This window comes from Phoxinus phoxinus, assembly GCF_949152265.1.
Source record: "Phoxinus phoxinus genome assembly, chromosome: 1".
In the NCBI taxonomy this organism is placed as follows: Eukaryota; Metazoa; Chordata; class Actinopteri; order Cypriniformes; family Leuciscidae; genus Phoxinus; species Phoxinus phoxinus.
In genome coordinates, this window is record NC_136876.1 from 4542025 (window position 1) to 4569924 (window position 27900).

Genomic DNA, 27900 nt, shown 5'->3' on the forward strand with positions numbered 1-27900 from the left:
GTCTCTCGCTCCCTTTCTCTGCTGTGCGCGCGCTACACATGCGCGCTCTTGCTCGCTCTATCTAGATTCCGAGAGATTCAGATTTGCGGGCAATTCTGAAATTATCGTACATTATGGGATTTTTTTCATTATTGATCGTACATCGTACAACAACGATTAGAATGCGGCATTGCTGATACTTTTTTTTTTAGCTCAAAACAGACCGATTTCACGCAAAATAGGCAGAAATGACATTGTGAACGTCAGACTTATAATCATTTTCGTTCCATCTCGTCTCGTCAACGAAAACTCGAAAACGTCTCATCATGTTTTAGTCACCTTAGAGCCATTTTTAGCTAGTCATCGTAACGTTATCGTCATAAAAAAAAGGTGCGTCAACGAAATAATTGCGTTATCGTCATCGTTGACGAAAACAACATTGGTTCCAACCATGTCCTAGCCAGTTTGGGTCATTCCAGTCCATGGTCATTCACAACAAAGGAGTTGAGGTGAAAATCGGTGATTAGATTAGTGATCAACGGGTTTTTGATGTCCTCACCTCTGGCAGTCCTGATTACTATAGTCTTTTAGTTGTCTTTGAGGGTCCTATCACATCCTTCTGTCTTCTTAATCACAGTATGACAAAGAGACTCCTGTTGTGAAGTATGGACCTCTGGTGCCATCATGTCTGCTGTTCACTACATTAGGCATTTAAAAGCTCTATTGACAAAATTAAAACATGGAAAACTCAAAAAGCAAACAATATTTCATGTCTTTTAGAACTAACATTTATCCTGATTCAAGCTGAATTAGCATAAAATGAAAACGGTTGATAAAATGAGTAATGAGTTTAATCGATCATTACTTGAAGCAAAGCCAAAAATTAAGTAAAAGTGAATTAGACAGATCTCTCTCTTTACTGACTTATAAGAGCCAAATCCTCTCAAGAGAAGAAGAGAAGAAAAGAGTCCAGTTTCAGAGCTACATACAATTTTATGTTGTATTTGCATGGAAGAGTAGAAGTGGAAGATAAACTAGATGTTCTGATGAAAAACAACGAATATCAGATTAATTTCTCTCTCAGAGGTGTTATGGCCTCTTCTTCAGCTCCCTGAACTTCAAAGGTATTTTCCAGTGTGAATTTTCGGGTGCTCTTTCAGTTCATCTTCTGTAGTAATGGACTTCCAGCTCTGAAACACACACCGCCGTGTCTTTTCTGCTGTAATATTACGAATGAATCTTCTTCTTTGTGTGAATAGTCATGTTTGTGTTTCTTCAGGACTGATGCCCAATGAATCTGTTTACCGCACTGATCACAGTTAAATGGTCTTTCTTCAGAATGAGAAGTGATTTCAGAGAGAAATCCAGAGCCGCTTCTTCCCAGTGTGAACTCATGTGAATCTTCAGCCTTGATTTACATGTGAAGCGTTTTTTACACTGAGGGCTGGAGACAGATTTATTGCCTTCTGTTTTTCCTTCCTTGTTCACGTCCATCAGGTCTAAAAGAAACATTAAATCATGTGAGATTTCAAATGAGAGACAAATATGAAATGAAAAGTGAAGCTCAAAGTCAAGATCACTGAGTATAATAGTCATTTTAATCCCATCAAATCTGGTCAACAACTGCTGAGCTCGATTATGATCTATTTTAATGTCATGAAGATGATGTGTGTTATAAATCACTAGTTTGGTCATGAAACTCTAGATGCAGGCTTGACATATGATCTGTGAGAAATCACATAGTTTCCAACACGACACAAGCTGATTGGCCTTTTATTTGTTTAACGTTTGTTGTGAAAGGGCCGCCTGTCAACAAATTTGTTGGACTGAAGGAAAAGCAAATTCACGCCATTCACGACGAAAAGCAAATTCACGCCATTCACGCCAAATTCACTTAGCCCTATCGCCTAACGATTACAGCCCCATTGACTCCCTGTTCCAATGCATTGATGAAGTAAACAGTTGGATGTGCCAAAACTTTCTTCAGTTAAACAAAGACAAAACTGAAGTCATTGTGTTTGGAAACAAAGATGAAGTTCTCAAGGTGAATGCATAACTCTAGAGGTCAAACAACTAAAAATCAAGTCAGGAATCTTGGTGTGTCTCTAGAGTCAGACCTTAGCTTCAGTAGTCATGTCAAAGCAATAACTAAATCAGCATACTATCATCTGAAAAATATTGCAAGAATTAGATGCTTTGTTTCCAGTCATGACTTAGAGAAACTTGTGCATGCTTTCATCACCAGCAGGGTGGATTATTGTAATGGACTCCTTACTGGCCTTCCCAAAAAGACCATAAGACAGTTGCAGCTCGTACAGAACGCTGCCGCCATGATCCTGAGCAGAACCAGAAAATTTGAACACATCACACCAGTCCTCAGGTCTTTACACTGGCTCCCAGTCACATTTAGGATTGATTTTAAAGTATTATTACTAGTATATAAATAATTTAATGGCCTAGGACCTCAATACATTGCAGATATGCTCACTGAATATAAACCCAACAGAACACTCAGATCATTAGGATCACATCAGCTAGAAATACCAAGGGTTCACTCAAAGCAAGGAGAGTCCGCTTTTAGCTATTATGCCAGCCGCAGCTGAACCAGCTTCCAGAAGAGATCAGGTGTGCTCCTACAGTAGCCACATTCAAATCCAGACTCAAAACACATCTGTTTAGCTTTGCATTTACTGAATGAGCATTGTGCCACTGTTCGTAGAACAGTATTTGAATGACGATATTAAAGTTTTCGTCTGAGAAAGAACTAAGAATGTGAATGCAGGGCTAAGGAAAGTGAAAAGAATGTGCAAGTAAATGAAAGAGAAAAGAAAGTTGATACATGGAAGTCGTAAGAAGATTGAAAGAGAAAAGAAAGTTGATACATGGAAGTCGTAAGAAGATTGAAAGAGAAAAGAAAGTTGATACATGTAAGTCGTAAGAAGATCCTTTTAAAAGAAAGATCTATAATAGCTACCGGTTGATGTAAAATACGTCCGACTGTTTGCACTGTATTTTATTATTTTATTTTCCAAACTGTGATCAGGAAGATTTTATTCATTTTTAGGGCTGTCTGATTGGAAGAGATTTTGAAGGGGAACGGGAGAGCTTCACTCCGACGAGGCGAGTGAAGATTAGCTATACTATGGAGAGTATAGAGGTTCGCTGTTTGTTTAAAACAGCAAAAGTGAAACGTGCTCTGTGGGGGACACCACTGGGCAATACTGGTGTGAGACACCACCCCAGCAGAGGACGTCCCTGGATTGTAGGTCCAGTGGCACCGCAAACCTGCTCAATCACTTCCATCTCAGACACGGTTTTAATTATTCTTATTTCTTTTGATTATTTTAACTTCTTCTATGTAAAGCACTTTGAATTACCACTGTTTAGCTTTGCATTTATCCACTGTTCGTCTGACTGTTTGCACTGTATTTTATTTTCTAAACTGTTTAAATTACCCGTCTGACTGTTTGCACTGTATTTTATTTTCTAAACTGTTTTAATTACCGGTATTCTTATTTCTTTTATTATTTATGTAATTATTTTAATTTCTTCTATGTAAAGCACTTTGAATTACCACTGTGTATGAAATGTGCTATATAAATAAACTTGCCTTGCCACTTTCAATAGACAGCGTAAAAGCTTATTATCATGTTGCACATGATACTGCACGGCCCCATGTTGCACATGATACTGCACGGCCCCATGTTGCACATGATACTGCACGGCCCCATGTCGCACATGATACTGCACGGCCCCATGTTGCACATGATAATGCACGGCCCCATGTCGCACATGATACTGCACGGCCCCATGTCGCACATGATAATGCACGGCCCCATGTAGCACATGATAATGCACGGCCCCATGTCGCACATGATAATGCACGGCCCCATGTCGCACATGATAATGCACGGCCCCATGTCGCACATGATACTGCACGGCCCCATGTCGCACATGATAATGCACGGCCCCATGTCGCACATGATAATGCACGGCCCCATGTCGCACATGATACTGCACGGCCCCATGTCGCACATGATAATGCACGGCCCCATGTCGCACATGATAATGCACGGCCCCATGTCGCACATGATAATGCACGGCCCCATGTCGCACATGATACTGCACGGCCCCATGTCGCACATGATAATGCACGGCCCCATGTAGCACATGATAATGCACGGCCCCATGTAGCACATGATAATGCACGGCCCCATGTCGCACATGATAATGCACGGCCCCATGTCGCACATGATAATGCACGGCCCCATGTCGCACATGATACTGCACGGCCCCATGTCGCACATGATAATGCACGGCCCCATGTAGCACATGATAATGCACGGCCCCATGTCGCACATGATAATGCACGGCCCCATGTAGCACATGATAATGCACGGCCCCATGTCGCACATGATAATGCACGGCCCCATGTCGCACATGATAATGCACGGCCCCATGTCGCACATGATACTGCACGGCCCCATGTCGCACATGATAATGCACGGCCCCATGTAGCACATGATAATGCACGGCCCCATGTCGCACATGATAATGCACGGCCCCATGTCGCACATGATAATGCACGGCCCCATGTCGCACATGATACTGCACGGCCCCATGTCGCACATGATACTGCACGGCCCCATGTCGCACATGATAATGCACGGCCCCATGTCGCACATGATAATGCACAGCCCCATGTTGCACATGATAATGCACGGCCCCATGTCGCACATGATAATGCACGGCCCCATGTCGCACATGATACTGCACGGCCCCATGTCGCACATGATACTGCACGGCCCCATGTTGCACATGATAATGCACGGCCCCATGTCGCACATGATACTGCACGGCCCCATGTCGCACATGATACTGCACGGCCCCATGTTGCACATGATAATGCACGGCCCCATGTTGCACATGATAATGCACGGCCCCATGTCGCACATGATACTGCACGGCCCCATGTAGCACATGATAATGCACGGCCCCATGTCGCACATGATAATGCACGGCCCCATGTCGCACATGATAATGCACGGCCCCATGTCGCACATGATACTGCACGGCCCCATGTCGCACATGATACTGCACGGCCCCATGTTGCACATGATACTGCACGGCCCCATGTTGCACATGATAATGCACGGCCCCATGAGGGGACGCCCCGACCGACGCCCGTGAGGGGACGCCCCGACCGACGCCCGTGAGGGGACGCCCCGACCGACGCCCGTGAGGGGACGCCCCGACCGACGCCCGTGAGGGGACGCCTCGACCGACGCCCGTGAGGGGACGCCTCGACCGACGCCCGTGAGGGGAAAAATATAGTTCTGTTAGGCTCAGCATACGTGTAGCCTATGTAATACAGTGTGCTTGATACTTATATTTTCCGTTTCCATGTTCAAATAATGTGCTACATGTGAGACTGAAAATGATTGAGTGCACAGATCCTGGCCATTTTGTTTCCACATTTGTGATATGGTATAGCGTCACACACCAAGACATTTTAGTCAGTCAACTGCATACTTTTTGATTCCATTCCTTTTTTTTTATTTGATATAAGAGCAATAAATTTGCAGTGACACTACCAATATCACTACTAATTTAGGACTGAAATCCTGGATAGAACCCGTATCCTTTCAGTGATGTGGGTGTATCACTGAAATAGGCGAGACCACGCATGCAATGCTAGCGGGCTAAGGCTAGTAGCAGAAGTTCGGAAAGTTGGATATAAGTAACGAATTCAAAGCAATCCGATTGTTTTTAAAAAGAATAGTATCGGAGATATGTTCAAACGTTTTAAAATAGAAAAATGCTCCTTTATAAAATGTGTAAAGAAGAAAATCAAGGATTTATGAATCAATTCGACGGAGCTCCAAACACAAACAACTCGCTCAGTCGCTACACATGCGCAGTGATCAACATTGTTTTCCTGATGCAAGTACATGTGGTATTTCAGGTTAACAGGATTAGATCGCGGCTTTATAAACGGAGGTGATCCGGGAAGTCCTTTAGAGCAGTTTTTGAGAGATATCGTCTTTTCTCGTGAGAGAAATTTGCGTCATTAATTTGTTGGAACAAACGCCCGTGAGGGGACGCCTCGACGCCCGTGAGTGGACGCCCCGACGCCCGTGAGGGGACGCCTCGACCGACGCCCGTGAGGGGACGCCTCGACCGACGCCCGTGAGGGGACGCCCCGACCGACGCCCGTGAGGGGACGCCCCGACCGACGCCCGTGAGGGGACGCCCCGACCGACGCCCGTGAGGGGACGCCCCGACCGACGCCCGTGAGGGGACGCCCCGACCGACGCCCGTGAGGGGACGCCCCGACCGACGCCCGTGAGGGGACGCCTCGACCGACGCCCGTGAGGGGACGCCTCGACCGACGCCCGTGAGGGGACGCCTCGACCGACGCCCGTGAGGGGACGCCTCGACCGACGCCCGTGAGGGGACGCCTCGACCGACGCCCGTGAGGGGACGCCTCGACCGACGCCCGTGAGGGGACGCCTCGACCGACGCCCGTGAGGGGACGCCTCGACGCCCGTGAGGGGACGACTCGACGCCCGTGAGGGGACGACTCGACGCCGACGATAATGTTATGCCTTGAAATTAATACATGATTAACTAACTGTATTTTTTATTAACTATTTTTATTGTATTTCTATGTACATTTCTGAAATGCACTTTCTGTAAAGCTACTTTTAAACAATATGTATTGTGAAAAGCGCTATACACATAAATTAGAAATGAATTGAAAATAAGCCTACTCGCGAGCAGGTTCAAGCTTACGCACCTGTTGCTATGACAGCAAGTCCAGGATGAGCGTCGAAGAACCAAACAATCCAAGATCATGCTAAATCGCCAACAATCAAATCCAGCTAACTGAGTTAGAGACGTACAAAGAACGGGCACCTGATGTGAGATTTAAACATAGCCACTGCTCTTGTCCATATTGATAAATAAATGCCAATTTTTTGCATGGAAACAACCGTGCGCCCAATTTTCTGTTGTACGCTCGTTTTGTAAATGAGGGCCACTGTGTGAAAACATCTACCAATCGTAAATATAGCAGTAAATACAATTTCTATGGACTAAATGCATGTGAAAAATAAAGGTCACATGGTGAGCTGCTGCAGGAAAAGCACACAAAGCCAAACTAACTTCAAGATTCCAGATTTTGTTTCTCAGCAGATAAAGATGAACTACTCACCGTGATCTCAGACTGCAGTGATGTGGTTTCTCCACTGTATGGATCTTCATGTGCAGCTTCAGGGCACTTTTAATAGAGAAACTCTTTCCACAATGATCACACGTGTGCGGCTTTTCTTTAGTGTGGATCCTCTCATGTGTTTTCAGAGTTGATGAGTCACTGAATCTCTTGTCACAGTGTGAACACTTGTAAGGTTTTTCTCCAGTGTGAATTCTCTGGTGCAGTTTTAAATGTTCCGCTTTAGTAAAAGTCTTCTCACACTCAAAGCACATGTACTCTCTCACACCAGTATGTATTTTCTGATGTACTTTTAAAGTTTGCAGCAGTGAAAAACTCTTTGCACACACAGAACATGAATGCGGCTTCTCCTTCGTATGAACTGTCAGGTGTCTCTTCAGGGCTGATGAACTAAGAAATGTTTTGCCGCACTGATCACATGAGAACGGCTTCTCTCCGGTGTGGATCCTCTCATGTGTTTTCAGAGATGATGACACACTGAATTTCTTGTCACAGTGTGAACACTTGAAGGCATTTTCTCCAGTGTGGATCATCTCATGTGTTTTCAGAGATGATGATCGACTGAATCTCTTGTCACAGTGTGAACACTTGTAAGGTTTTTCTCCAGTGTGAATTCTCTGGTGCCTTTTTAACTTGTCCGCTGTAGTAAAAGTCTTCTCACACTCAAAGCACATGTACTCTCTCACACCAGTGTGAATTTTCTCATGTGTATGTAAATATTGCAGCCGTGAAAAACTCTTTCCACACACAGAACATGAATGCGGCTTCCCCTTCGTATGAACTGTCAGGTGTTTCTTCAGGGCTGATGAACTAAGAAATGTTTTGCCGCATTGATCACATGAGAACGGCTTCTCTCCGGTGTGGATCCTCATGTGAAGATTAAGAGTGTTTTTTTGTGGGAAACTCTTTCCGCACTGATCACATGTGAACGGCTTTTCTCCTGTGTGGATTTTTATGTGTTCTTTAAGGTGTGCTGATTGCTTGAAACTCTTTCCACACTGATCACATGAGAACGGCTTCTCTTTGGTGTGGATCCTCATGTGAATCTCAAGATTATGTTTGGCTGTGTAACTGTTTCCACACTGAGTGCAGGAGAACGGTTTCTCTCCGGTGTGGATCCTCATGTGACGCTCAAGATGTTGTTTGCTTGTGAAACTGTTTCCACACTGAGTGCAGGAGAAAGATTTCTTGGCTCTTCTTTTCTTAAAAAATGTCTGTTTAGTCTTTGAGCGACTCAAATGTTTTTCTCCAGGTTGGACATGATGTTCCTCCTTCACTTCTCTCAGTTCTTCACTCTCCTCCTCCACTTCTCTCAGTTCTTCACTCTCCTCCTTCACTTCTCTCAGTTCTTCACTCTCCTCCTTCACTTCTCTCAGTTCTTCACTCTCCTCCTTCACTTCTCTCAGTTCTTCACTCTCCTCCTTCACTTCTCTCAGTTCTTCACTCTCCTCCTTCACTTCTCTCAGTTCTTCACTCTCCTCGCTCTCTTCCATCGGGTCTAAAATCACAGAGAAAATACTTAATTTTCAGTACATCAAAACAATTCCAAGAGATATGAAGTGAAAGGACATAAACCATGATGTAAACAACTTATATAAATATTACAATCATTTATTTTTAATTTAACCTTTTTATAAATTATACATCCCTGAAAATTTACAAGCATTGACCTTCAATTATTAAAACATGATATATAAATACCATATTTCAGTAGTGAGAAATATTAAATATATTTGATCAATGACAATTATCTAATGTAATATTAATACATTAAAAAATATACAATAGTTTCATAATTTTGACACCAACATTTAGATAGATGATATTTAGTTCATTAAACTAAAAACTTAATTATTAAGGGCCAGTTACAATAAACTTTTCCTTCCACTGACGTCCATTCATACGCATGTGAATGTGGGACACCGGAAACACAAGATCAAGTGAATTTCGCGGTGAGAAAAAACACAGTTTTGCAGTAAAGTGCAGTAGATTGTATATTTTTGGAATGATCATTTTTTGTCATATTTGTTTGTAATAAAGACTGCAGAGTGTGAACTCATTTCAGTGTTTGCAACATGCTCAAAGTGTAGACTGACCGCGGGCTTTAACTGGTTTTAAACTAACAGTTTTATTAGCATTATCTGTGTCCAACATGTTTCACTCAACCCTGTTAACTTCTGGACTGATTTTCCTCGAAACTATTTATTAATTGTGACACCCAGGAAGTGACATCACTGGGCCAGTGTTGCCAGATTCTGCCGGCGGGTGGACAAAATTTGGGGTCAGTTCGGCAGTTTTCAAACATCTAAATGTTATAGTCTAATTGTTTAATAAACAAAACTCTAGTGTGCATGTATTCCATAAAATCAGTAAACATGACACTGTTGTTGGGGATTGCCACACTGAATGCCGGTTCTTTAATGGGCTTAACCACTTCAGTACTCTGATCAGGGAGTAGGAGTCATCATATCTTTTCCACATTTATTTTGTGCATGGTTTCACCATATAACATATCAATTATGCATTTGAGGTAGTTTCTGCAATAAACAAATAAACAGAAGTAAATAACCAAATGTTAAACATACATGCTCACATACTGTTGTGATAAACAGTAGCCTACATGACAGATTAGACTATTTTAACAGCTCTCTCAAAGTGTGTTTAGCAGAATAAGAAAGCAAACAGAATATAACAGAATATATAAACAACCTAAGGTACATTATAGTGCTGAGTATCGATTCAAATTTCAAGAATCGATTCGATTCCGATTCTTAAGATCTTGAATCGATTATCATTATTCGATTCGATCCGATCTGATCCGATCTTATATTTTTAAAATCAAAAGTTTTAACTGTTCATGAACAATCAAGTGTTTGTATTAAATAACATTCACAAACATACAAAATGTATTGTTCACTCAATGTATTGATGTTAGATAAGGCATTAATGTTAATGAATGGTGTCTTAATGTAGTGTTACCAACTAAACAGGAGATAAAACGTGTTTTATTTGACTTAATTGACTGTCCTTTTATTTAATCCAAAACTGCGTTCATATTTAAAAGGCCTTTTAAACTAGATACAACGAAACGCACACGATACCACTTTAGGGGCCGTTCACATATCGCGTTTTATGCGCGTGCAAATTCAGTGAGAAGCACTTCAATGCATCTCAACAGGTCATGTGACAAAAACAAGCCTGTTACCATAGACATGTATAAAGGCTAGATGGCTCAAGGCGGAGTCAGCTGTGTCGTCAACTTGGCGGCCATCTTAGGTCAGGAGACTGCGCTGCTGCTCCCTGCTGCTGTGGACGGAAGGTGAGTGACAAGTGCTCGTAACTTGCTGAATTCTTGACGGATTTACAAACGGCTTTGGTTTATTACAAACCATATTAACGTGGCTATGATTTGTGCTGATGCCGATGTTTAAATTGTAGCTTCACGTTTTGAGAAACGCTTAACATTGCAGCGTAGCTGTGTGTTTCATGGCATCCCTGACGTTTATGACACACCAAGCCGTTTGAAAATCGGTTGAAAATTGAGCAAAATATAGTTATTTCAGCACTACATGCACAATAGACTTTAATGTTATAACTGGACGAGCGGTGCTGTCCTAAGATGGCCGCCATGTGACGTCGTCGGGTCCCATTGGCTCTCAGCGCCGGTAAGCCATCTAGCCTTTATACATGTCTATGCCTGTTACGGCCTTTCCGTAACAACATGGAAAGCTCGGCCGAACAGCTGATCATAGCTGTACAGGGCGGCTTTTTATTTCTCATCTCAATGAATATATCTAGTAGTAAAGCTAATGCAAGGGCTAGAAATCAATTAATTATTTGATGATACTTCCTCGTCAGTTTGCACAGTTTCCTCGCGCAGTTTGCACGAGTTTGCACCGCTTTCTCCTCTCAACAAGCGCGTGCTTTCCCTTTGCGTCTGCCGTTGCTATGCAACCATGAACAGAGGCGCGCCTGGAAAACGAATTTGCACGCCCAAAAAACGCGCTGTGTGAACGATTCATTCCTCCTTTCTTGTCAACAAGTGGATTCAGAGAAACCACATTAGCAGCGCCGCCGGTCGCCGTGTCTCAGTGTGTTTATGGGGAAAATGTAGGCCTGTTATTAAATCGATCCTCTGAGTTACGGATCGATCTTTAGAAATTAATATGAAAATCGATTTAGAATTGGTGAATCGATTTTTTCAACACAGCACTAGTACATTATACAGCGACCTCATTATTGTATTACAGAATAATACATCTAGAATATCTTAGATGCATAACCCTAGTTGAACGAGGTATTACCAATATTAGCAAGATAAGCCACGATGCTAGCGGCACTTTCACGTGCGTTTCACATGCCAAACTAATGTACATAAAGATTGCGAAACACCCGCGATTCAAGATTGCTAAATACCCGCGACTTACAGGCTTAGTGTTAAAGATAATCTTAACAGTATAAACATCCAGTATTACAAATATAAAGTCAGGAAATAAACTCAATTCTTCAATAACTTTTATCCTGCACTCAGCGATGCTGCACGGGTGGAAAATATGCATCATATTCTGACAGCTCAGTATGCGTAACGGAGAACACGTCACTTACGCCAAAACCGCATCCAATAAAATTGCGTACTACATACTCTCCGTATGTATTAAGTATTCTACATAATAAACCCTTATAGAATACAGCAGTAGATAATACTTAAAGACAATGTAATGTAAAGAATTCACAACAGCCGCCCCCACATTTGAGCAGCAAATGTGCAATTTAAGAGAATTCTTTAAGGGTCTTTGTTGTCCTCTAAGGCTGGCAACAGAATAAGGCGCGCAACTGGCCTGGTGTACACCTTACCCTTGACAAGAACATCTGCTGTTCTCACACATCCATCCTTACTGACAACAGTCTTAACCACTTTACCAACAGGCCACTGAGCTCTGGGAAGTTGTGGATCAACTATCAAGACTACTGAGCCTACTGTCAGAGTGTCTGATGGTTTGTGCCACTTCTGGCGCGTCTGGAGCGTTGGTAAGTAGTTCCTTGTAAATTGAGTCCAGAATTGGTCCACGAGATTTTGACAATGGCGCCATCTGCGCCGCCCCATTTCTCCTGAGGCATACGCCACCTGTGGAAGAGACGCATCCCGCCGCCCCATGAGGAGGTTTGGTGTAATGGTGTCGAGGTCTGCAACGTCTGCTGAGACGTATCCGAGGGGTTTTGAATTTAGAATTCCCTCTACCTCTACTAAAACGGTAGACAGGACATCTTCAGAGATAGACTGACTTCCAACTGCCACTTGGAGAGCAGCTTTAATGGAGCGGATCTCTCGCTCCCAGACACCACCAAAATGAGGAGCATTAGGCGGATTGAACTTGAAGAGGATCTGATACTCGGCTAACTGCTCTTTTAATTGGGAGTCCATAGCTGCAAAGGCTTCTCGCAGTTCTCGATCGGCACCACGAAAGTTTGTGCCACAATCTGACCTGATCTCCTTTGGTCTGCCACGTCTGGCTATGAATCGCCGAAGAGCAAGCAAGAAAGCATCCACATCCATTGAGTTGAGAAGCTCTATGTGGACAGCTCTCGTGGTGAGACATTTGAAAATGACACCCCAACGTTTCTCAATCCTTCTGCCTATTTTGACATGATACGGGCCAAAACAGTCCACTCCTGTAGAATAAAATGGGGGACAGAGAAGCCTGAGCCGCTCTGGTGGCAAATCTGCCATTTGTGGTACTTTAGGCTGAGCTCGCCATCGTTGACAGGATGAACAGTTAAGCTGGTGGTGTTTAATCGCTTGACGTCCCCGCAAGATCCAGTATTGCCTCCGTATTTCTGCATACACTCTTTCCGTACCTGGGTGCAACAAGCGCTCGTCAAAGTTTTTAATGAGATGCTTTGTTGCTGGATGCTGCGGATCTAACACTATCGGGTGAATTTGCTCAACATTCGGGCTTTCCAGTCTCCGTAATCATCCTCCGACTCTTAGTACATTAGTCACTGGATCCCATTCTGGAGCAAGACACATTAGTCGACTGTGGTTTGGTATGAGTTTTTGTGCTTTGAGGGCTGTTATTTCCTCAGGAAAGCTCTGAACTTGACACTCTCTCAATAGGATCAATTCTGCTTCACGATGATCAATGAGCTGGGTGTTTGTTGAATCATCTGTCGCTCTTTGTCGAGTTGCCTCCACTAACTCTTTCCATGTGCTGAACTGAATGGCATGTGGAAGGGTTTGATCTGGTTGTGTAGTGGTTAGGCAGCAGATAGTGAGACTCTTCAGTTTAGGTAACTCATCTGACCTTGTCTGTTCAGGTCTCTATGGCCAGTGTTCGGAACTCAGTTTTAGAAATGGTGGTCCATGACTCCAGCGACCAGGCACAGTAAAACTTAAGAGTGGTTTACCTCTAGTGATATCGTCCGCTGGGTTCTGCTGCGTGTCCACGTACCGCCAAGCACTGCGCTATGTCAACTCTTGTATTTCTGAGACTCGTGTTCCGACAAAGACTTTGAATCTACAAGAGTCTGACTGAAGCCACTCCAGCACAGTTGTAGAATCTGTCCAGAGAATTGTCTGCTGGATAGTAAGAGTGATCTCATCTTTCAAAAGCTTTGCTAGCTGTGCTCCCGCTAATGCTGCACATAGTTCCAAGCGAGGCATGGACTGTTGCCTCTTGGGAGCAACTTGCGATCTAGCAATAACAAAGGAAGTATGGATGACATCTTCTGTGTACTCTACTAAGTAAGCTACTGCCCCATACGCCCTCTCAGATGCATCGCAAAACACATGGAGGTCATACTTCCGTTGTACATCATTAGGAACTGATGAGTAACGGCGAGGAATGGTTATGGCACTAAGATGCTGTAACTCACTTTCCCATGTGTTCCAGGCAGCTTGAAGATCTGGGGGTAAGTTTGGGTCATCCCATTCTCTTTTTTTGGACCATAGCTGTTGAATGAGCACTTTTGCTCGTGTGGTGAAAGGCACAATGAACCCCAATGGATCATACTGAGTTGCTAGTACTTGATAGGCTGTTCTCATGGTTTGTGCGGCATGTTCAATGGGACGATAGTGGTATCCTAATGTTTCAGCAGCACAATTCCACCTGAGACCCAAAGTTGGCTCCATTGGATCAGTCCTGTTCTGCCCAAGCCATTGTTCTGCAGCCAAAGACCTTGCTTCTGTGGGTAGATGTGATATCATTGATGGCTGGTTGCTGGCCCATTGTCTGAGGTCAAATCCACCCTCTGACAGGAGATTGCGCAGTTGATTGCTTGTTAGCTTGGCCTCAGATGCGGTTGGAAAGCTTGCCAGATAGTTGTCCACATAAAAACTCTGTTGCACTGTTTGTAGAGCACCTGGGTAACTCTCTTGGTTATTCCGAGCATGCTGTTGCACAGCAAAAATGGCACAACATTGGCTGCTGGTTGTACCAAATGGCAAAACCTGCCATTCATAAACGTCTGGGCAGTTCTCACAGTGTAAATCTCACCAGATGAAGCGGAGTAGAGGTCTGTCCTCAGGCAACAGGCGAACCTGATGGAACATTCGGCGAATGTCCGCACTTACAGCCACGTGGTGTTGCCTGAATCTCAAAAGGACCCCCAACAATGATGGGCCGATTGTAGGCCGCACTGGCGTCTTTAAGTCTGCCGAAGTCTGTCAGTGTTTCCTCTAGGATTTTTTCCAGCTGTGGTGGCAGGCCCATTTCCCCAGGGGGAGGGGGCGTCGCCCATGAGTGATATTCCCATGGGCCACGCCCCCTTGCCCCAGGTGTTTAAACCTCCCCTAAGTATTATAATTAGGGCTGGGTATCGATTCAGATGTTCCAATTCGATTTCGATTCGACTCACACAAATCTTGTATTTGTAAAAAAGAACAGTGAACATAAGTTTACAAGTGGTTAATTAATCAAAAGAAATTAAGAGCTGCAAACCTGTATATTAAACTATTTTTATTTTAGGTACACTTGGGTACATTAAAACAGAACCCAACTCTATATTTTAAAAGCATACAGTGAATAGACGGGATTTTGATGCAAGATGAAAAATCGATTATTGAAAAAGTCAGAACAGTCTCATGCCTTGATCAAACAGGATCAGGGCCCGTATGTATAAAACTTCTAAGAAATGCTCTTAAGAATAGTCTCAAGCTTTGACTTAAGTGTCAAAAAATACTTAGTAAAGAGTAGGACTTTTCTAAGAGTAGGAGACTTTTATAAAGCAGCTAAAAGCAACTTTCAGTAAAGTATAAGACTGATTCTTAAAGTGGGACTTAAGTGCTGTGAACTAAGGACTACAATGATGTGAACCCAAAATGGCCGTCCTCAACCTCTGAATCAGCCAATAGTGAGCCTCCAAGGGTGAGGTCACAACAGCATGACACCAATTAAGTAATGTAATTATAATAAAATAATTTAATTAAGACACTGAAACTTTAATATTTAAATATTATTTTTTTTAATTGCTTTGCATTGTGCAAAATGATCACAAATTAGTATTGAAGGAAAATTGTCAGATTCACCCTTTATTCAAATAGTATTAAAAATGTGTTAAATATTTTGTAAGCGTATTGTGTAGTTGTGCCTGGAGTCAATTGTTTATTTGTGATAACACAATGAAACATCCCAAATTGTACAGACATAATTGTTAGCCAGGCTGTCAAACAAAGAAATTATGAACACGTGAATAAACAAGAGAGGACAATGAAATATGAATAAATGACTATATTGCAGACAATGTATGATTTTTTTTTCTCCTGTGAGCTTTTTAGTTTTTCTAAAACCTGTAGCTGTAGTTTGCCCTTTTTTGTCACTTAATATTAAACAATAATATTGATCTGCCTGCTGGCTGTATAGATAAATCAACTAAATAGCTAGATAACTAATGATTTTTTACATTGGAAATTAAAGCTTTAGCTTAAGTTCTGCCAGGAAGAAATTGTCACGTCACTTATTAGGATGGTCCCTCCCCACCACCACCACCAGGATGGTCCCTGCCCATACCACCCGGGGGTCCTTCATCTGTCCATACCTCATCCCTCGGGGGGTCGGCTGCGCCCCTGCCTTCGTCTTCAGGCAGGAAATGCAGATTATGTTACCCTCGGATTGCGAGCTCTGGGCAGGGCCTATGCCAAAGAATCTTATAAGACAATACTTGCTTGATGGGCTGTTAATAAATGTATACTTTGTCACGTCATTTTTCCGAGTCTTTCTGGTAGAAATGAATCAACACTGAACTTACTTAAGCAGGACAATGACACTATTTTCTTCTAGAGTTCCTGTACAGCCAAGACTAACTTTGTTACATTATTTTCCTGTAATCTATGTAAAGCTTTGAAACAATCTGTATTGTAAAAAGCACTGTAGAAATAAAGGTAACTTGAAATAATTTTGTAAGATAAATACCTTCACTAAGTTTAGTGTTTTGTTCTTCTTAACAAAATATAAATATAAAAATATTTTCCTCATAATTTGATGGTTTAAGCAAACTTGTAGGGTCATTAAAAAAAAAACTTTGCACATCACTTTTGGCCACTTCTGTATATTTGGTGTGGTCAGTGTCACAATAGTGCTATTCAAGAGCCTGCTAACTGTGGACTGAAGGACTCAAGTCATCACAGGTGCACTGCTGCATTTTTCCAGTTGCCAAAAATATAATTATTACTTTCATTTCATTGCCATACAATTTCTTAAAGGTAAGTTACTAAAGAAGATTAAACTTTGTTATCGTTTGATCAACTCATTTAACTACAATACATCATATTTTCATTGAAAAGTGCATGGCCGCGTCCTCTCTGCTACCATCTTGTTACTCCTAACTAGTTTAGGAGACCTCTCCAGCTCTTTTAAATAATTTAGGAGCTGAGACCAAGTTTTAACACTTAGGAACCTTTATGAATCACACTTATTCTTAAGTTTAGGAATAAGAGTAAAATTATGTCATTCTTAGAATTTTGACAAACTTGAGACTAAAATTTTACTCTGAGTGGCTTTATACATACGGGCCCAGGGCCCGTATGTATAAAACTTCTAAGAAATGCTCTTAAGAATAGTCTCAAGCTTTGACTTAAGTATAAAAAAATACTTAGTAAAGAGTAGGACTTTTCTAAGAGTAGGAGACTTTTATAAAGCAGCTAAAAGCAACTTTCAGTAAAGTATAAGACTGATTCTTAAGTGCTGACTGAAGTGGGACTTAAGTGCTGCAAACTAAGGACTTCAATGATGTGAACCCAAAATGGCCGCCCTCAACCTCGAAATCAGCCAATAGTGAGCCTGCAAGGGTGAGGTCACAGCAGCATGACACAATTCATTCATTATTTAAATAAGCCATTGCAATTATTTCAATATTTAAATTGATTAAAAATATGTAGTTTTGCATTGTGCAAAAAGATTACAAATAAGTACATGCATTTATTTCACACAATTTTAATTGAGTTTCAACACATTAATTAAATGGAAAAATGTGATGCTACTTAAGTAATTAAGCTGATGAATCACATCATTCTAAATTGCACTCACAGCTGTAGGCTATATAAAGGAAAGACCAAAGTTGAAAACTGTTAAAAAAATGGAAGCAAAAAGAAAACCAAACTGGTCCAAGGAAGAAAATCTTCTTCTAGTGCAGTCAGTCCTTAAATGGAAGGACGTGATAAGAGGAAAATTCAGTCCGACTTTAACAAGCACAGACAAAAAAAATGCATGGCAAAAGATTGTATTGACAGTAAATGCTGCATTTCCTCGGACAAGACGTTCAGCAGAGGATTGTGAGAAAAGGTGGTTCAATGTGTTGTCAACAACACGCAAGGAAATTGCAGCATATAAAGAAAGCATGCGAGCCACTGGTACATTTTATTTTAGCCTATTAAACCCTTTTATATTAAATGATTGTCTCCATGTGGTCAGCATGAGTTCTTGTCAAACAGGTGGGGGCCCTCCATGTAAACCTCTGTCTGAGATTGCCGAAATAGTAGAGGAGATACTTGGAACGGCCAATCCTTCTATTTGTGGCATTCCAGATGCCCCAGACCCTGCACTTCTCAAATTGAAGGAGTTACAAAGATGGTAAGAAGTAAATTATGCATGTAATAATGTGTTTGCCTTTTATTAAAATACAAACACCACATCGTATTGAACATGTTTGCTCTGTTTAATATTTTCTGCATGTAAATGTAGTGTGGATGATGCTGGAGCCGGTCCATCAGATGCATCTTCTCCTGTATCATCTCAGGACATATCCCTGTGTCCTCCAGATGAGCCTTCTGCCTCACAAGACACTGGGTTTGCACAGGGCGCAGCCCCTGAGGACGATATTGAGTCCCTTAAAAGAAAAAAGCTCAAATTACAAATTAAGTTTCTGGAAATTCAAAATGAATATTACGCACTAAAACTGAAAAGAATTAAGAATACTCAATGATTGTACATATAATTTGTGTAAATAAAATTGTGTAAGGACAAATTTGTTTGTTGTTACTTATTGTCTACAAGTTTGCTTACCCAAAATGTAAGTTAGCAAAGCAGTCCCTTATTGCTCTCCCTGAAATGCTTTGTAATGTGTGGCCGGTGGTATTGTCATCATTCTCATCATAATCATGATCACTGTCATCGTCATCAGGATCGTCATTGTCATCATCATCATCAAGCAGTGGGAGGTTACGAGCTTTGCAAATATTGTGTAAAATGCCACAAGCCATAATAATGCGACTAGCACGCTCAGGTGAGTGTCGAATCTCTCCATGAAGGACATGGAATCTTCTTTTCAGCTGTCCAATTCCTCTCTCCACCACAGCTCTTGTTACTTTGTGTGCTCTTCATGACGCTAAAACATTAAAAGAACATGGCTCAGATAAGTCAAGAATTATTGAACAAAATTTGTATCTTGTCTACAGTTCAGTCCAGTACCTGTTATAATTGAGCTGCTGTTCTCCTTGATGTCTTCTGTAAGGGGTAAGAAGCCAGTGTTTCAAAGGGTAACCCGAGTCTCCCAGCAGATGACATCCAGGGCGAACATAATTTTGTTCGAATAACCCAGTGAGGCCACTCTGGGAAAGAACCCGAGCAACATGTGTTGACCCTGGCCATTTTGGCACAAGATCAAGGATCTTGTAATTGGCATCAAATACAACTTGAACATTGATGCTGTGGAATCCTTTTCGATTTATGTATGTCTCCTCATTTACAGTTGGAGCAATGATGCGTACATGGGTGCCATCGATGGCTCCAACAACTCCAGGGAAACCCGCAATCCTCATAAAATCTGCTTGCTTTTGCCGTATAGTTTGAAGGTCAGTTGGGAAGTCAATGAACTGCCTTACTATGTCTGATGTGGTCAGTGCTTCAACAGTGGTATTTAAGACCCTGCTAACTGTGGACTGTGATGGCCCCAAGTCATCACTGGTGCATTGCTGCATTTTTCCAGTCGCCAAGAAACGCAGAGTCATTATAACTTTCATTTCTGCAGTTAAAGCATTGTTTCGTAGAGTGGGAGAAGTTATAGAATTTCTTACTAAGTCAGTAACAAAAATAATACATTGACGATCAAGCCTGTATCGTTTGATCAACTCTCTGTCATCATATAATTCCAACACATTCTTTCGTTGTTGGAAACTGCGCGGCCTCCTCCTCTCTGCTGCCATCTTGTTACTCCTAACTGGTTAGGAGACCTCTCCAGCTCTCTTAAATAATTTAGGAGCTGAGACCAAGTCTTAACACTTAGGAACCTTTATGAATCACACTTATTCTTAAGTTTAGGAATAAGAGTAAAATTATGTAATTCTTAGAATTTTGACAGACTTGAGACTAAAATTTTACTCTGAGTGGCTTTATACATACGGGCCCAGGTTATTTTATGTTAAGATAAAACTAACATAAAATCTCACAGCATTAGCTGTAACAGAGGCTGCAAGCCTATATGAAGTGCAAACTAATACTGGCTTTTGGGTGATAGATAAATAAATATGGGGAAAAAAATAATAGACCAATAGAATTTTTAATAGACCACATTTTAAAAAACGATTAATCGAAAAAAAAAAAAAAAGTTTTTGCCCAGCCCTAATTATAATATGAAAGGCTCCAATTTAGAGCGGCAAAGCGATTATGCGCATCCCATGCACAGAATGATGCACTTGAAGCAACGGTGCATTCAAAGTCAAATTCAAAGCGTGCAGCGCTACATTGAAAAGTTCAAAGCGAAGAGATATTTGATGCTTAGTGTATTATATCTAATCTATGCAACAGTTTGAGCAGTTTTAAATTTCAGTTACAGTGCGCATGAAGAACAATTCATAGTGCTCTCTACTCCAGTGCTGTAATCTTACAGACACCCGGGAGAAAGGAATATGATTTAGACTGCGCAATAAACTCCAGCAAGAAAAAAAGTCATTTAATGCAAACCATAGACATTTATCTACAAATAAAGTATAACAATGGGAACATTGATCTTGGAGAGAGTGTCATCGTATTACTGACGTAGCGGTCGTAACCGAATGTGATGCGCTGTTTGAATGCTGAATGGAGAATGACTGAGGAGAGACGAGTTTCCATTAACTTTAACTTAACGACTTAAATATTAATTTTTACCTCACATTATGCTATCGAATGACTTTACAAGTCTTGGAATATAGTGCACAAAAACGTTGTGGTACTTTACATGTTTTTTATGCCTTTAGTGGGGCTTAACAATAACGCAATAGTAGACTATGCACAATATCGGAGCTCACTGAGAAGCTGCAGCCGTGGCGGGAGGATTTTTGGTGCGGCGGCCCACCACGGCAGAATAAATGTAGCGGAAACACTGCATTTTTGTAACTCCCCAGAGGGACCCTTGTCCATTCAGTGCCAAAAACAGAAGGTAACCCTGTTTTACGTCATGTGACCCACAAAAGTCGTTGTCACGGGGGTCCGAACTTTGAATGACTCAACATCCTCAAACTCCCATTCCAAGATCACGTGATGCCTTAAAGACATTCCACTATTACACACACACACACACACACTCATGGACTCTGAAACTGAAAATGTCCACATATGATCCAATAGCAATGTTTTTGATATATATTTTTATGTGTATAATTGGTCAAGATAATGTATGAGGTGGATATGCAACGTTATTATGTGAATCAAAATCACTATGCTAGTGATTATGAGGAAATTATGTACCAGGCCAGTTAGGAGGTAAATACCGAAAATTGATAAAGTAAATGTATAAGCGATTTATGAATTATGACCATGAGTTATGATTATTAATATGAGGAAATTATGTAACCCTGTATTCCTTTCATGCAGACACGTCATTCGAGGTGTCATTGTAATGGGAAAAACATGCCGGAGTCGAATCTTGACTGCAAAGTACAATAATATGCATTTATTCTAGGAAATACCATATTTCTAATTATGAATGTTAAATTCGATCTCTCAATTGACATAGTCAAAGTAGGCGTTTCTTCACAAACAAAGAAACATCTTTCCCGCTCCAGATCAGAAGATCCGATTTGCTGTTGTCCCAAAAAGAAGGTGTAAGCAGGGTCTTTAAAAAGTAGAGCCCCCCTCTCTTCCCTAACCAGAACTAACCAGAGCTCTCTTGAAAAAAAACCCCTCTCCAGCGAGCTTCTCGCTCTCTGACCTCACCTCCTGCCTCTTCTCCCCCGCGCAACGCTTCTCCAAGGAACATCTGAGAAGGGCACCGGCCTGCTCCTTCGGACAACACATGTTCGAGTCGTAGCTGCCGTTCTTTGCAACTAAGTTATTTGCCTCTTCCTTCACGGGAGATGAATCTTATTTTCTGGTAAACGTTACATTCGGTGAGCCTTTTAAGCTTCCCGCGACACCAGAAGACGCAGCACCAACAGGACACCGTCCGCGCTCCCTGCCTCTCAGCATCACCCGAACAGAGAACAAACTCGCAAGTATTGACCGCTCTGAAGCTGAGTCCAGGTGCCTCTTGAAATTAGGTTTCTGTCTGTAATCATTACCAGCTATTTTCTCTCTCTTCTTATTTTCTCCCTTTCATTTCATTCACTCTGATCACGCTATTTCTTATGTCCTAGCTCATGTAAAATCTCTAGTTTTGACATTTATTAAAACCCATTCATACTTTGACTGTGTCTGTGTTTGAAAACGCCATTTTATGAAATCACTGAAATGCCAAAGATCTAATTAAGCTACACGCTCGATATTATAGACTACTTTGAGTAGTTTTAATTCATAAACTCAGAAAGTTTTATGTTCATGGCCAGAAGATAAACTTTCGTGGAGTTTGTAAACACGGTAATACCCTTTGCTGATCTGTGATAAGCTATCTTACATAGGTACACTTGGTGGACAAGTGACTGATTTGATAAACGAGACCAGGCCAGTTAGGAGGTAAATACCGAAAATTGATAAAGTAAATGTATAAGCGATTTATGAATTATGACCATGAGTTATGATTATTAATATTTCCAAAATTCCCTATATTATTGAGCTAATTCGCATGAACCCAGAGTCCGAGTCATTTACGTTACAAGCTAAACCCGCCAAGTGGATCATTTTATTGTGAGATTACAACCCCTTCACACACAGGTAATAAAAAATGGATTCATTTTAGTAGAAAAACTCCATACAGCACCTTTAAGGTTTTTTTTTTTTGCATCTGGGCCTAAATGTGGAAATGAGAGCACATGTGATTAAAAACATGTAAAAGCATGCTGTACCAAACAACATCAAACATCAATTATCAATATACAAAAATACATTCAACTCAGTGTTAATGACAAAAATGGTCGTGATCTCTCTCGCGTGTACGTCACTCATTGTTTACACCAGAACCTATGCACAGAACAGAGATTGTAGGGAGGACGGCTAATAGAAATGGTACTAGTTTGAACTTATCCGGGATGTTTAAACCGATGTAAAAAAATATATTTACGCAAGCTCGCGCGAACTCATCCGGGAGAGATGAGAGAGAGATCACTTCCGGAGCCTTCCGGCGCTTGCGCAGACTAAGTAACTATATAAATACTGTTCGTTTTAATACACAAACCGTTTGTTTCGTGTCTTAGGCCATCAATGTGCACTTACGATGGGGAATTTTTAATTTGGACTTTTCTCTGCATGCTTTTGGAGACATTACCTATATACCTGCATTATATGACTGACAGACAAGAACGGTTTGACCTAAAAATATCAAAATTGAAACTACTGCGGAGTAGGGCTGGGCGATAAAACGATAACGATAATTATCGCGATATAATTTTTCTCGATAAAACGATACCAAGAGTTCGATAAATGTTCGATTATGTTTTTGCGCCAAAAGCGGAACGAATCTCATTTGAACCGCGCACGCCACACGGACCGTTTATCCGCTCGGCTCAAAGTCCAAACGGCAGCGCAGCGCGAGTTCACTCGAACAGACGCGTTTACTCTGATCGGTCTCTGCCACGAGATCCAGTGAGAAGCACTTGAATTCAGCGAGGAACACAAATGTCTCAGTGATTTAAACCAGTTTAAAGGCAGAGACCGCGCTGACGAACATGAGAAACACTGTGCGCAACAATACAGTCAGAAGCTTTTCCGTCTACACATTCCCATCATTTACCACGGATTTACTGTAACGTTAGCCTAGAAATATTAACTGCACCATGAAATCTGGGATATATATATATATTGAATTGTATAATATTATTAATGTAGACAATGTATTAAAGGACTAATGGAATATAATTAGTTTTTAATGTATTTAGGCTACTGGTTTTCATAAATACCATAGAAACCATAAAGTTACATTTTATCTGTGGTTATCATGATCTAAATGCATGATGCTGGATGACCAATGGTTAATTTAAATAAAACTAAAGAATATTACATTTGACCAAATAAAAATAATGTTGTTACTTTTTTTTTACAGATGTTAGGCTACTGTTTTTGTTAATAAACATAAATTGTATATAGTTAAATCTGCATCCTAACTCAAGCTAATTCTACTGAAATAAAGATATTTATTTTAAGGAAAAATGTCAAATGTTTGAATGTTCTACCTCGGATTTGTGAATGTTCACCTGTTTGGCAAGTGTTTGTCATGATATGTTCTGACAATAAAGAGTAGTTTAAAAACACAACGCTCTGGTTTCTACAGCTTTCACTTAGGAGTAAAAATCTGTCTTTAAACTTGAAATAAATAAAGATTTGACATTTATCGATATCGACTGATATAAAAAAAAATATCGTGATATTTTTTTTTGCCCATATCGCCCAGCCCTACTGCGGAGACAAAGACACCGACATCTTGGATGCACTTCAGGTAAGCTAAAACATACCAACATTTAATTTCAAAGTGAACTATCCCTTTAACCTCCCAAACAAAGTCTGTCTATTTATTTATCGTACAGTAACTGATGCCAATTCATTCATTGTTTTTAATTATTTGTACTTATCATAACATTGCTTCTTCATTAAAATAAAGGTATCTAAAAATACAGAAAATAATATAAATCATTTAAATTCTTCAAAATATAAATAATGGTAAGAAAAATCATAAACACAGAAATAAACTTACATACAGTAGCCAAATCCCCTCAGTCTGCTGACACCAATGAAATAAGCTTTAAGTGTCAATTTACAGGAGATCTGAAGACATCAGCATAATAAATGAGGTGAAAACAGGAACTATTGTCATGAAATAAAGAGTGTTTTCAGCAGATCTGTTAATATTGATGAGCCTCAGACTATCAACTAGGGCTGGGCGATAAAACGATAACGATAATTATCGCGATATAATTTTTTTCGATAAAACGATATCAAGAGTTCGATAAATGTTCGATAATGTTTTTGCGCCAAAAGCGGAACGAATCTCATTTGAACCGCGCACGCCACACGGACCGTTTATCCGCTCGGCTCAAAGTCCAAACGGCAGCGCGAGCGCGAGCTCACTAGAGCAGACACGTTTACTCTGATCGGTCTCAGACACGAGATCCAGTGAGAAGCGCTTGAATTCAGCGAGGAACACAAATGTCTCAGTGATTTAAACCAGTTTAACCCTTTCACACGTAAGTTTAAAATATTCTAACTGACCCCCCAGCGTGAGTTTTTCAAGGCGACCGTTATTTAGAACCTGTCACTTTATCGTTTCCATGGTGACACGTCATTGCTTGTCACTTGACACAGCGCAAACACAACACAGCGCTGAATGAATGATGATCTGCTTTTATGCAATTTTCTCTTTTTGATTCAAAATATTCAAAAATATGTTAGATATAGCATGAAACACAGATATTCCGATTGTCAAATGTGTGCATGTGGATGTGTTTGGTTGTTTAAACACTTTTATAACGATCGCGTTAGTTGAGCTGTATGCGCGATGGGCGGCGCCATGTTAGTTTGTGCTGGATTTACAACACGTCAATTCCTCCACTTCTCACGAAATACATGAAAGTAAGTGGCAGGTTAACTGGGAGAAGAATAGGGTAAAATGTAAAGCTACTTACACATTGTGTATCTGATATGAATAAAACATGTCGTCTTATTATGATGGAAAGGATTATTATTGGCGCTTCCATAGACATCTGTGTGTATTTTACAAACTCAAATTCATTGGTTTGCTAGTACTTATGTGATTTTAAATGCCTGAAACCTAAAATAAACATTATGTGGTTGAAAACACTGAATAGTTGTGATATATGACAAGCGCGAGCACGTCCATCTCTGGCTCAGCGCCAGCCAACGCGCGAAAGCACATGCGCTGACCGTTCTAATCACACCGGTGTGATCGTACGCTCCAGGGACCAGCCAAGACTGATCACACGGGTGTGATCATACGTGCGAAAGGGTTAAAGGCAGATGAGACCGCGCTGACGAACATGAGAAACACTGTGCGCAACGATACAGTCAGAAGCTTTTCCGTCTACACATTCCCATCATTTACCACGGATTTACTGTAACGTTAGCCTAGAAATATTAACTGCACCATGAAATCTGGGATATATATATATATTGAATTGTATAATATTATTAATGTAGACAATATATTAAAGGACTAATGGAATATAATTACAGTTTTTAATAATGTATTTAGGCTACTGGTTTTCATAAATACCATAGAAACCATAAAGTTACATTTTATCTGTGGTTATCATGATCTAAATGCATGATGCTGGATGACCAATGGTTAATTTTAATAAAACTAAAGAATATTACATTTTACCAAATAAAAATAATGTTGTTACTTTTTTTTAACAGATGTTACTGTTTTTGTTAATGAACATAAAAGTAAATCTGCATCCTAACTCGAGCTAATTCTACTGAAATAAAGATATTTATTTTGTTAAGGAAAAATGACAAATGTTTGATTGTTCTACCTCGGATTTGTGAATGTTCACCTGTTTGGCAAGTGTTTGTCATGATATGTTCTGACAATAAAGAGTAGTTTAAAAACACAACGCTCTGGTTTCTACAGCTTTCACGTTGGAGTAAAAATCTGTCTTTAAACTTGAAATAAATAAAGATTTGACATTTATCGATAATTATCGATATCGACTGATATAAAAAAAAATATCGTGATATTTTTTTTTGGCCATATCGCCCAGCCCTACTATCAACACTCATTCAACAAGCCATTCAGGATCATCAGCAGATCATCTCACTTTATTCTGAGTGTTTGCTGTTAGAAACACATTATTTGAGTCAGAGAGATGACTAAAGACTGTAAAACTGCTACACTGAAAGACAATACTTATCACAATATAACATGGATAAATCACCAATAATAAAACAAAATAATAAATAACCTCTCTTTATGAACCTCTTCAGGCAAATAACTACAACACCATAACATGTTAATCTAAATATAGTTTGACTTTATAATAATTATCAATTGCAATAAAGTAATTCCATTATTAACATGTTACATATTTGTACAGAAACTGAAATGATCATAAAACTCTTAAAAATAAAGAAGATGTAATGTTTCCTGTGTCAAACTTCATTCATATTTATCTATATTCCCATGTATAGATTTGAAATTTCCCACATTCATTACTCGGGGGGCAATATAAAGTCAATTTTAATAAGTATGTAATCTAATCATTTACTTATATTTGTCACGATACTACGCATTCATTTCAACATTGAAACTTAAAGTAAAAACAATTATATAACCATTAAGAGTACAAACATACCTTTAAAGAAGAGTAGTAAGAGGCGAAATGAGCAAAACACACCGGAAGTCCTGCTCTCTCACTCCTGCATGGACAAACACACGCGCGAATGAAGCGATATCACGATTAAAAGCGCCAGTGTCAAAGAGAGTTCGCTAATTACACGGATACATGAAGTATTGATCAACGAAGTTTTAACACGATTTACACTGTGATGATGTTACAAAGAGACAGTAAACAGCACATGTGTGTATGAGAGAGTGAAAGACAGTGTGCTTCCCGTCTGCTTTCTAAGCGCGAATGAATGCTTAAAGGGGAAGTACTTCTTCTTCCTAACGGCAGATTCACACCGCAAGCTTGAGCTCCGCGTCAGCTTCACACTGGAAGCGTTTACAGCCTCACCGCTGCAATAAGCGAGCATGTCTTTACAAAGACACCTATCAATTTGTTTTTAGAAGTTGGTCATTTATAAACTTGATAATCTTGAACGTTTGTTAAGATGGGGAGGTGTACAACATTCAACAAAAAAAAGCTTCGATTATATAACAAAAATATATGGGAA

At 40.6% G+C, this 27900-nt stretch overlaps 2 protein-coding genes and 1 long non-coding RNA gene across 3 annotated transcripts in view; 1 reads left to right on the forward strand and 2 right to left on the reverse strand.

Moving 5' to 3' along the window:
• LOC306999735 (uncharacterized protein) overlaps positions 1-27900 on the forward strand; it is a 501826-nt gene that overhangs the window by 243816 nt on the left and 230110 nt on the right. The gene's annotated exons all lie outside the window — the stretch shown is intronic.
• LOC306999618 (uncharacterized protein) lies at positions 462-27617 on the reverse strand. The gene is made up of 3 exons (XM_079614476.1): positions 27360-27617; positions 7196-8711; positions 462-1478 (listed from the first exon to the last, which is right to left on the reverse strand). Exons 2-3 carry the CDS (start codon positions 8704-8706, stop codon positions 1436-1438), a joined length of 1554 nt encoding a protein of 517 aa, XP_079470602.1. The 5' UTR covers positions 8707-8711; positions 27360-27617; the 3' UTR covers positions 462-1435.
• On the reverse strand, positions 18129-19308 carry LOC307003417. Its single transcript, XR_013798698.1, has 3 exons — positions 19114-19308; positions 18709-19020; positions 18129-18532 (listed from the first exon to the last, which is right to left on the reverse strand). It is a non-coding gene; the product is annotated as an uncharacterized lncRNA (long non-coding RNA).